We start from the raw sequence: 11,091 nt of genomic DNA, 5'->3' as shown, positions 1-11,091 counted from the left end.
TGAAAGGCTCAGAGAAAGTCAGCTGTATTTGAAAAGTTCAGAATAAAAGAACCTCAAATATTTAAAGGCATCACAGCAGTCACTCATCATATAAATGCGTTAGTCCATGGACAGCCAAAAAATATCTTACTAAAAGTTCTTAAAAACACACACACACACACACACACACATCAGGATATACAAAAAGGTTTTCTTTGCAAAAAATATGACTAGAAAGCATACTGCATACATGACAAGAAAAGAATCACCTGATCTTTTATAGTTATCGGAATCACGTTTTAGAACAGCAGGTTAATCATTATTCATTTTATTACTGGTTCCAGAAAAAAAACATTTAAATAAAATATTCCATAAAGAATAATCTGATTTACAGTTTAGATGTAAAGATTCATCGTAATATCCAACATACCTTCCCTGCCATTGTGTACATCACAGTTAAACAATCTGTACCTACTCTGCCACCAGAGTAACACAGCATGATGGTCTTCATAAATACATCTGGTGTTTGGGTTTGCTTTTTTACATACAAGAAAATAATACTTTGACTGTTACTAAAAAGTATTCTGTCACCCTTAAAGCAAATGAAAAGCTATGAGATTTATATAAACTCAATAGGAATATTAGCTGTTTAACAACTAGAAATGGGTAGGTTACATGTTTCAAAAGAAAAAACAAAATCTAGCTGCCAATCATATCATTAGTCATTGTGCAGAACAAGGACATTGCAATCCAAACAGACTATTAGCACAGTGCTCTCTTTTTACAAGGTACATAATTTCTGAGAGGGAAGGAATAGGAAAAATCACAATGAGAACTATCTACCCCGTAACTTTATGGAAACATACTGTCACGCATATGAACTATTTCCTTTATAAAGCTCAAATTGAAACCAAAAGTTCATTTAATACTGTGGCAATTATACCCTTTAGTTTCCATTTACATCAAATACAAATCAGAAAAAACTGCCCCAAAACACTGATTTTCACATCACAAAACGGTTGTCAAAATCTACCATTTGTAACACAATTTTCTGGTGTTGCAGTTAACATTTTGGTTCTTCAGACAACAGTCACAAGTACTTTACTAAAAAATACAGATGTGTTTCCTACAGGTAAATGTGAAGCTTTATTTAAGATGGCAAAGGCTTTGTAACAGTGTAGGGGTGCAAGTTTTCAGTATGAGGACGTTCAGAAGATTTGCTGCTCAAAGAGTATTTTTTCAAACCCTGTTGGAGGAGTGTGATAAAATTCACTGAACTGACAATCCAAGATGGCACTGTCATCAACTGCAGGACAGAAGCAAAGAGAAAAATAATTAGAGGAGAACAGCATTTATTTTGACTATACATTACACCAAATTAGATTATATACATCAATACATTGTGTGTCCACAATGACTGAAACACAAAAGATATTCTCCAATATATCAGTTACATCCATGCAGTAGAGATAAATAAGATCTTCTTGGTTAATCTGTAGAAAAGATCCTAGAATACAATCAAGCAGGCCAAAACAAGTTTATTTCCTACAGAATACTTCAATTTGCAAAGGACTCTGCTGAAATCAGTGAAAATGTTGCTATTTATTTTACTGAGCATGCTAATAAGCCTTAAAGCAACTCTCCTCAACTTCTAGGGCCCTCATTTTCCCCTCCACTACTTTGGAAGCCCACAGGCCAAGCATGGTTATGATGAGACATGAAAGAGGATGCATCTCTATGGCATGCTTCCCATTCCCCTGCTTGGTGTCAAGCCATCTGCTTAGGTTATGACATCGGAACCCCGCTTGATTGTTATTTTTAGACACCTGGATTTTAAAAATAAATCAGTATTTTTCAAAACAATAATATTGCCGTGAGACTTTCTGCCTAATTCTAGGTGGAGGATTAGAGGATTAAAATGGAAATTCTGACAGATCATTAACTGCTGCAATACTTCATGTGCAACTTTAGTGAAGTATAATACATAGTGTAGCACTGCTCTTCAGAAAAATCAGATCCATTTAGTTAATGAGTCTTTAAAAGAAACATTCCTCTAAGCCACACCTCATGTGACAGCAGTATATCAATGCCAATCCTCCGCCCCCCCCCCAAAAAACCCAAAACAAAACAAAAACCAAAATACAATATTTTGATCAAGAATTTAGATATCCTGAAGTCAAGATATTCGGTTTTTCCCACAGCAGCCTTAACTGAGCTCACAAGTACTATCTTGTATTGTTATATGTGGTGTTGACTTTATACTTTAATATGTGTGCAGATGTGCCCAGGGTACAGCTGCTGAAGGAAGCAACTTTGAATTTGACTTGTGTTTTAAGTTCCCAAACATGATGTCATTTACCTTCTGTACTGAGTTTATTTTAAAAATCTCTACGATTCTGGTATGAAACATTAATAAATTAAATGGTTGAGAGTAATTTCTCCTTTCATATGCCTATGAATACATAGCATTAAATTAAGGGTTTTATTACTTGTAACTTATAACATGGAGGTGTCACCTGAATGTAATTTGCAAATCATCAGGTGTTACAGCAATAAACTAAACCATTGTGAAACATGGAAATTCTTGGGAATTTATGTCAGCTCTTGAAGGATGATGACAGGAGAGGGAGTCTGGCAATAAAAAGTCACCTCACAACCAAGCCTAAAACTTCAATGGTGTGGGATTAGGCATGGAGAAAGGAGGAGGAAGTTTAAAAAAAAAAAAAAAAAAAGGTACAGAAGACCAGGGAGCCCAAGTTCCTGCTGCAGCAAGTAGACTGTTTATGAAAGCTACCTACTCCCGAGGTCTAAATTCTCTCCACTGTAACTCCATTTCCAAAGCAAAGGGAAGATGACGTGTTAGCTACCTAACAAAAGTCTGTTCTCCCATTCTCACCAATGTGGTATCTGGCAGCCAGAATCCCAATAATACAATGTTCATAGGAATAAAACTGTGGCAAATATTTTATTCCTGTTTGCGCAACCATTTGTAATAATGGCACCATGTGGTAAACAACACAAAATGACAATATGAAATAATCTTCACTGTAACAGTTTTAAAGGGGATAAATTGGCACCTGAATTTGTAACATTCAGAACTTCCAAAGCAAATTTAGATTGTTTCATTCAGAAAGCGTAGTATTAAGAAAGAGTCTAGACAGACACAGAAACGTGCCAACAGTTCATTATGAAATAATAAGCAGCCATACCACTTGGTACTATCGTCCTGTCACATCTCACAAGCTAAGCAAGTTTGGGATAGGTCAGTACTTGGATGAGAGATTTACAAAAAAATAATAGTAGTAATATTGGGGATTCAATCAGTAGTACTCTTCTCTCTTAGTACTGAACCAATCCCTCAGCAGGGTTGGATGAGGCACTGTGCAAGCGGAGGTGCAACGTTTCAGATGAGACAATCAGAACTCCTACGTACCTAGGATTTGCAAAGAGTTCCTTGGAATTTTAGTAAGGTAGGGTTAACTCACATTGTGGCCAAATTCCAACTCACAAAATTAATACATTGTTTCTTAAGCTGCCTAAGCAGACTGGATATGATATTTGTTTCCTGTTCAAAACTGTTGTGCTAATGTATTTTGTCAATGCAGTTGCCATGATTCACTGTAGAGATGGCTGCATTTTGAGAGAGGAAGTGATTTCTATATAACATTTGGTATCAATTTGTTACAGTTGTGAAGTATTTTGAGATGGAAGATGCTACCGCATTAAAGTTTATCTATAAAAAATGAAAAATAATAAAAATGTACATCCTATCCAAATCTGACTTAAAAATTGAAATGCTACTGCATTAGTATTGCATGAGCAAGAGGGGGCATGAATACAAACTTCACAGAGAAATTGGATTAACCCATTTATCTGCGGGTGAGTCAGCAAAACCTTGTGTAGCTTTATCAATACCTGATGATTTGACAGTATGTTTACATGACTTGTTTTAACTGCAGTAATTCCCTAGCTGTCATCTGTGGACCCATTACTGGTGGTCCACAGCTAGGTGGTGGTACTCCTTGTTTCCAGCTACTAAACTGCATTGAAAGAAGCAAAATATATACTGATACTTTCCTAATATTACTTTTCCATAACCAATTGCTGTAGTTGCCAAAGGATACTGTTCGATTGTGACTGGGAAGACAGGTGGGCCACATCATTGGGAGTAGGATAGGTGGTTTGAGAGAATATTGCTATTAAGATTGACCACATTGAATAAGTTTGAGAACCCAACTTACCATATACTACAGGATAGACAGTCCCTCTGATTCCTGAAGCTGGACAATGCATATTCTTTCCATTTAAATATACATTTAATTCTACATGGTCATAGGTAATACCCTATAAGGCAAAGCAGGAAATATTAACATAAGATCATCAAGTTGATACATGTGAGAATGTTTACTACTATTTCTTTTTACAGCTAGTCTAGCTGAACACAATGGGCAGTTTCTAATATGATGGCATAAACCACAGTCTCCTAAAAGAACTCACTAGACTATTTTTCCGGACACTTAAAAAGTCAATAATTAAGAATATTTAATTACATTTGAACTCACAAGCGCTTGCAGGCTTAGCCAATCAGGGGACAGCAGCAATAACAATCCACTTATTTGACGAACAGAAGCTAACCAACATAGTTCAAATTGTGAATTTACAGAGCTCAGGCAGTTAGCAAAGTAATGCATTTGTTACTTCTTATCCTTCAAGTGTTTTAGCTTCAGCTTTGCAGACTAAATAGACTGAGTGAGCCTTTAAAGAGATGGCAACACAGCAAGATTCTCTTCCAAGCAAACCATCTCACCAGGGGATTTGTTTTTTTTTAAACTTCAGACACCTGGCAACAATCTATGTACATGAAACTCACAAACATCAGCAATTAATAAAAGATACTGAAAAAGTTGGTATCAGAAACAATGTTAATCTGATCACTTCCGTGTATTTTAAAAAAAATTCTAATAATGTTAAAAAACTAGTAATACAGTAGACCCCTTTAAATATACAGGGTAATTTTAAATATATTTTAGGAGTGTTGAGGAGGGAGAGGGAGCATGATCCATACAGAGTCCCAAGTATCTCTCATTCATTCAATTGTCTTTCCAACAATTTTTTCTCTCCCTATCCCCAGTCTAATTTCCTCTCCCTTTTCTAAATCGTATCCCAGCTTGGCTAAAAATAAAACCCCTTTATCCCAATACCTTTGCTACAAATCTTCCTCCAAGGCTGCTAGGGCCACTCTCTCTGCATGCTAACCAACAAAGAGCTCTTATGCTCCCTGGGTACAACCTCATCTCGATCTCCAGTGCATTCTGGGACATCTTTGAACAGGGAAGCCCAGCCACAAAGAGCTTGGGATCTCTACGGTGACAGCCCCCTGTCAAGTTTATAAGCAAATTCAACAACCCTAGTAGCAGTGGGTAGCAATGAAGCACTATTGTGATGGGGTATATAAAATCCATTCTGTCACAGTCACTAAGGGCTAAAGGGACAGAATAGCTACTTCCCCAGGTGTGGCTAACTGACCTGCAACACTTGAAATAAGCAATCCAGGCACAGGACTACCTTGCATCAGCAGCAAACTGGCAGGAAGCCACTGAAGGAGAAGGACTAGAAACCTCTTTAGGACTGAGGTGAGACTGCAGGGGAAAACCTGCCAGCCTAAATGGGTATCCTTCCTCCTGCACACCATGAGGTAGCAGGAAGACTGGACTCTGTAAGGGCCTGCTGCCACACCTAGGAGGAAGACAGCATAAGGATCTGAGGATAGTGGGAGCTGAACTGAAAGGCTAGGAGAGCAAACACTTAAAGGGACAGTGTACTTCTGATGAACAAGAGGGCAGGCAAGAGGGTATGAGCCCCTTCATGTCTAGCTCACTTCTCCAGAAAAGGTGTGTGGGGATGGAAAAAATCTATGAAAGGGAGAGATAGTTGGGGAGAAGAGAAGTAAGGAATATTTGACCTTTCCTCTACCCATTACTCCCCAAAAAATACTGGAGCCAAATTTTGTTCCAACTATGCCCCTGCTAGTGAGGTGGATTAGAAAAGACAGTGAGAAAGGAACATGCCTAACTTAGGGTGCATTATTAGCACAAGACCTCATGATAAATACATAACTGTGTTTTACTAAGGGTATGTCTACACCCAGCCGCTAGTTCGGCGGCTGGCAATCGAAGTTCTGGGTTCGACTTATCGCGTCTTGTCTGGACACGATAAGTCGAACCAGGAAGTGCTCGCCATCGACTGCGGTACTCCAGCTAGACGAGAGGAGTACTAGAAATACTCACTTAATAAGCCTACATTTTTTTACAAGTCAATACCTACTGAATATTACCTTCTGATGCACTGTAAGCATATTAATTTAATAGGTTTAATCCTTTTATCAGATATTGACTTTTCAGGGCTTCAATAAAATTCTGTGTTTAATTTGCTTGTTTGCATGGAAAGCTAGCCTTTAACAAGGGTTCACTGTATTCCCTTTTGCCTTGCATCGGTGCTGACAGCAAAACCTGCTTTGGAAAATCCCAGAAACATCTATTGCTGAACTATTCAGACACAGTGACAAATTTACATTAACAAGAACTAAGGAAACTCACCACAATGTCACCCTCCTGTGGAAGGCTGTTTGCTGGCAGCCTGTTCTTCTCCTCGTTGTTGTGGTAGAGAGCTCCATCATTCCTCATCACTAAACTATGCACATCTCGACCAAGTGGAATTTGATTCAAATTTGCTTTCTGGGTTGCAACTCCAATACCCCAAACCCCTGAAAATATGATGATGATATTCTGAGAATACTGTTGTTTGTTTCTTTTGAAATCTCAGACTGAGAGTAAGGGATATATTCCAAGTGTGTGCCCCAATGACAGCAATATCACAAGTGAATTTTAATTTGAAAAGCATTAGCAATTACATTCACTAGGCTGAGACAGACTTAAAAATATCCTTCCAAAACATGCTGTACCTTAGTGTTTTTCTTTTATTAGCCATCAATATAAAAATTAAGGGGTAAAAGTCTTAGCCCTCACTCTGACCCAGTTATTACACAAAATGACTAGAGCAGCAGTTCTCACCGGGGGAGGATTCCTGGGGCAAAGGAACTGCAGAAGATAACCAAAGGATGTCTCTGAGGATTCAGTTGCAAGCCTTGGCATAGGGGCCATGCCGGGGGCAGGGCCACAGAATATACACACCGGTAATTTCAGACAATGCAGCAGCTCATACGGCAGCCTGGGGCTGTCTAAATTACGCTGGGGGTGCTTCAGTCCTGGAAGCAGCCCAGAACTGGGAGGACACAAAGGTGGCTTAAAACCACATTAAGCCCCTCACCCCCAAGCTGCGAGTTCTCTGCTGCATTTCTAAACACAGAATCATTCCCACAATGGCCCGCAAGAAGCTAAAGGAGAAGAATCTGGATACGTACTAAAATAGCAAATAAATGTAGACAGAGAGTAAATATTATTGGACAAGAAGTACAAGAGCTATATACACAGTATTTTACATGCTCATAATGCGATATAAATATTAATTATTTTAGCAGAAAGTAGCTCTAAATTATGTTTATTGAAAAAACATATGCAAGAGTGTTCAAACATGGTAGTGTTTTAATACTGGCAACTCTAGTAATTTCATTTACCATTGTTTTTAATAAATCAAAGCAGCAAAAGAGAAAAATGACATATCTTTCTTACAAGATGACAATTTAGCTTCTTACAAAAGTTTGATATTTGTAAAGTGTGTTATTTCTCATTGTAGTAATCCAAAGATGCAGTGCACTTAATTACCAAAGATGCAGATGCTTTGCCTGCTTGTAGTCAAATCTCAAATACCAATCTAAAGTAGAAAATAATTTTGCTAACTAACCTGTGGATTGGATTTTAAACTCAAAATAGCTCTTGTTCTGATGCAAAGGTGCATTGGCTAAGCAACCCCCCGTGCCACATATTCTTCTGCCATTTTTGACAATGACGACATCTGTTCCTGCATACACAAATAAAATACACAAACTTCAAAAAATGTTGTTTTTTTAAGTTTGGAGATATCCATTAAAACCCCAAGAACAACAAGAACTATTTTCTCTTTCAACCAAGTAAGAGCTTCATTCATCTATCAGAATTAGGTTGTGCAGTGCTTTCAAGTAAAGAAAGGATGTGTTTATAGGCTAGTTCATCTTTCAGCTAGAGTTTGAAATAAAATTATTCTACTTAACTGCCAGGGGGCAAATTTGTCACGTACACATGGGAGAAAAAAGAAGGGAGATATGCAGCGTTAGCTATAGATAGTCTTAACTCAGGAAGTTCCTTCCAGAGGAAATGTAACCAAACTCCAAACCTGGAGACAGTGGAACTTTCTGTGCCTGCCTCCTGTAGATAACTAACTGCTTGGTTTGCAAATAACGCGCGCGGGGTGGAGTGGGGGGAGGGCGGGCAAGTAGATGAACAATAAGGGGTCACAACAGGGGTGGATACATGTAGCTTGCTAACTATGTATGGTAATGATAGCAAATTTTGGCCAATTATGGAGCGATAGATTATTATAGTCAACTGAATATAATGCTTTGGTGTAAGTGTTTTCGGGGTTCTTGCCGACTTATGAGCTCGAACCCAATTGCAATTGAAATAAACGGATCGCCCCTCCCGGGGCTCCTTGCTTGATTAGCTGTGTCTGTCTCTCCTTATTCCTCAGCTGGAACGGACAGAAATTTCTACGACAAGTTCATCTATTTAAAATCTATATTCTTTAATTTCTCCTGTCAGGCTTTAAGGCAACATGTTGATTACAACATTTCCTCAAATATCCCAGCAGCATAGCTTACAATCATTTAATTAGAAAGACACTCACTATGAGAAAGGAGATGCAGGGCTCAGACCTTTCTCTAAACCACCTCCTTTTCTTGGTCTGGAACTGAAGGATAGGCACAGAATGCTTTTCACGAGTTGTGGTCACCAAGAATTAATCAATAGTAAGATTCCTTTTAAGGGGTTTGATCGTGAGGTTCCTTTAAAAAGGTACCTGCCAGCACACACAACATAACATTGAACTGCTAAATTCTACACTCTCCCGTGGAAGATTTTAGCTCGAAAGCTCTAATAAGCATTTGTCTTGTCTTTGCCTATGCTGACAGAGTCCTCAAAAGCCAGTCCAATAATTTCTGAGGATGCCTGGATGTTTTGTAGCCAAGAGGATTTTTTTAAATATTTGTTTGGCAAGGAGTAAGCCTTTCTAAATTGGTTTGTTGCAATGCCCTTTACGTAGGACTACACCGAAAGACCACTCCACCCTGCTCTTCACACAAAAGTTGTACTGCTTTAACTATACTAATATAGTTAACACAGCAAACACACCCTTGCGTGGACACAGTTATAACAGTAAAAAATGGCTTATACTGGTATAGTTTATTCCCATATGGGAAGGGTAATTTAAGGTACCATTACCAATGTCAGTAAAAAATAAATAAATAAATAATCACTTCCCAACCAACATAATCATACCAGTAGACCAGCAGTTTATAGTCCAAGCTTTAGAACTAAACCTAGAGCAGAATACTGCTGCCTGGTTATTTAGCAACATTTTCATGCTGGGATCATATTACACAAGTACTTCAGAGACTACGGAATTCCAATTATTTTCCAAATGAAACACAAGGTGTTGTTTTTGACTTAGTCTTTTATTAGGCTCTGTGTGCCTTAGAGATCATTTCTTTTTGTGCCATAACCTCACAATTATATAACTAAGATCACTTTGGACTGTAAGCTCTTTGGGGAGGGACTGTCATTTGTCATATAGTTGTATAGTGCCTTGCATAATTAGGCCCAACCTGGTAGGTGCTACTGCAATATAAATGTAAAATAATAATAAATACTCAAGCTGAATGTCTCCAGATCGGGCACATCTGGGGACAGGGCATTCTCAGTGAAAGCAAATTAACTGTGGAATTTGGTGCCTTGTTGATCTGACAGACTCTCAGTGTGGTCACCTTTGTGGAATACTATAAAACCTAACTATTCAGTCAGGCTTCTTCTTTAATGGGGTCATCTGAGTGGGGATAGCCCTCAGGGTTTGGGGGAAATTCTTCTAAATATCATTTTCTAGCCCCGTTAACGATCACCATGACGTATGTTTTTAAAATGTTATCATGTACATGGAACTAAAGACATCTGATAGGCACAATATAGTAACTGAAAAAATAAACAAGATAAATGGTAAGATTCAAAGCAGGGGCACCTTGTCTTTTATTTGCCAGGAAAACACCACAACCCTACAATTAATAATAATAATCATGGATCTAAAGTGCTACATAAACACTCACTATTCACCTCCACCTCACACCACGAAGAAACCCTGGTTAAAGCTGCTGTTGTGTCAAACTGCAGAAGGCGGTGACACTTGGTGCTCGCTGACCCTCCGGTGTGAGGCAGGGGGGCGAGGGCAGCCTGGCGATCATGGGGCGAGGGCTAAGTGCAACCCCGCCCCGGAGCTGGGGAGACTGGCTGAGCCCGAGCTCTCAGGGAAACAGCCCGGCAACTGCAGCAGCAGCAAACACGGGGGCGGGGGACCGGACCCAGCGCCCCCGGCCCGGCTCTGGAGGGACCGAACACGGAGTCCCAGCGGACCGGAGCCGGCGTCCCCCGGCCCGTGCTGCGGGGGTCCCTGCCCGGGGCGGGGCGCGCGCCCCCTTACCCATGTGCTGCGTGTCCAGCTGCACCGCGGGCATCTCCTTCAGCGGGATGTGCCCGGCGCCGCCGTCCCCGCACCAGCGCAGGCAGCAGAACACCGAGGCCGCCATCGCTCCCTGGCTAGGCTGGGCTGGGCTGGGCCGGGCCGGGCCTGGCGGCTCGCGCGCAGCAAGGAGGCGGCCGGCCGGCCAGAGAGCGGAGCGCATGGGGCGCAGGGAGGGTGACGCCGCGCCCCCTGCAGGCTGGGAGGACTCGGCGCGCGCGAAGCTGGGCTGGCGGCGGAGGGAGCTGCGGGGCCCTGTCAGCCTGCAGCCCGGCCACACGCACCGAGGCGTGTATAATTTTTGGTGGAGCCCAGAACGGGTCCAAGTCCTACCCCCCCCCCCACCTGGATAAGGCTCTGGGAGGGAGTTAGGGTGCGGGATCTGGACTGGGGCAG

At 40.7% G+C, this 11,091-nt stretch overlaps 1 protein-coding gene across 1 annotated transcript; it reads right to left on the bottom strand.

Moving 5' to 3' along the window:
* Positions 1 to 226: 226 nt before the first annotated feature.
* Positions 227 to 10,791, bottom strand: SPRYD7 (SPRY domain containing 7). Its single transcript, XM_024208579.2, has 5 exons — positions 10,657 to 10,791; positions 7,840 to 7,956; positions 6,576 to 6,742; positions 4,221 to 4,323; positions 227 to 1,285 (listed from the first exon to the last, which is right to left on the bottom strand). The coding sequence occupies exons 1-5, from the start codon at positions 10,760 to 10,762 to the stop codon at positions 1,188 to 1,190; spliced, it is 591 nt and encodes a 196-aa protein (XP_024064347.1). The 5' UTR covers positions 10,763 to 10,791; the 3' UTR covers positions 227 to 1,187.
* Between the last annotated feature and the right edge of the window lie 300 nt (positions 10,792 to 11,091).

Source organism: Terrapene carolina, unplaced genomic scaffold, assembly GCF_002925995.2.
Source record: "Terrapene carolina triunguis isolate 2854851 unplaced genomic scaffold, T_m_triunguis-2.0 Scaffold139, whole genome shotgun sequence".
NCBI lineage: Eukaryota > Metazoa > Chordata > Testudines > Emydidae > Terrapene > Terrapene triunguis.
The sequence above is the reverse complement of the archived record's forward strand: the minus strand, read 5'-3'. Positions and strand labels throughout refer to the sequence as shown.

Bases quoted from the DNA above. Each gene is read 5' to 3' on its own strand.
- SPRYD7 (XM_024208579.2), bottom strand. From the start codon at position 10,762: ATGGCGGCCTCGGTGTTCTGCTGCCTGCGCTGGTGCGGGGACGGCGGC. The intron at 6,743-7,839 runs GTTAGTTAGCAA...TCATATTTTCAG, and splicing joins GTTTAAAATCCAATCCACAG to GGGTTTGGGGTATTGGAGTT. The intron at 1,286-4,220 runs GTAAGTTGGGTT...TCTGTCCTGCAG, and splicing joins TGTCTATCCTGTAGTATATG to TTGATGACAGTGCCATCTTG.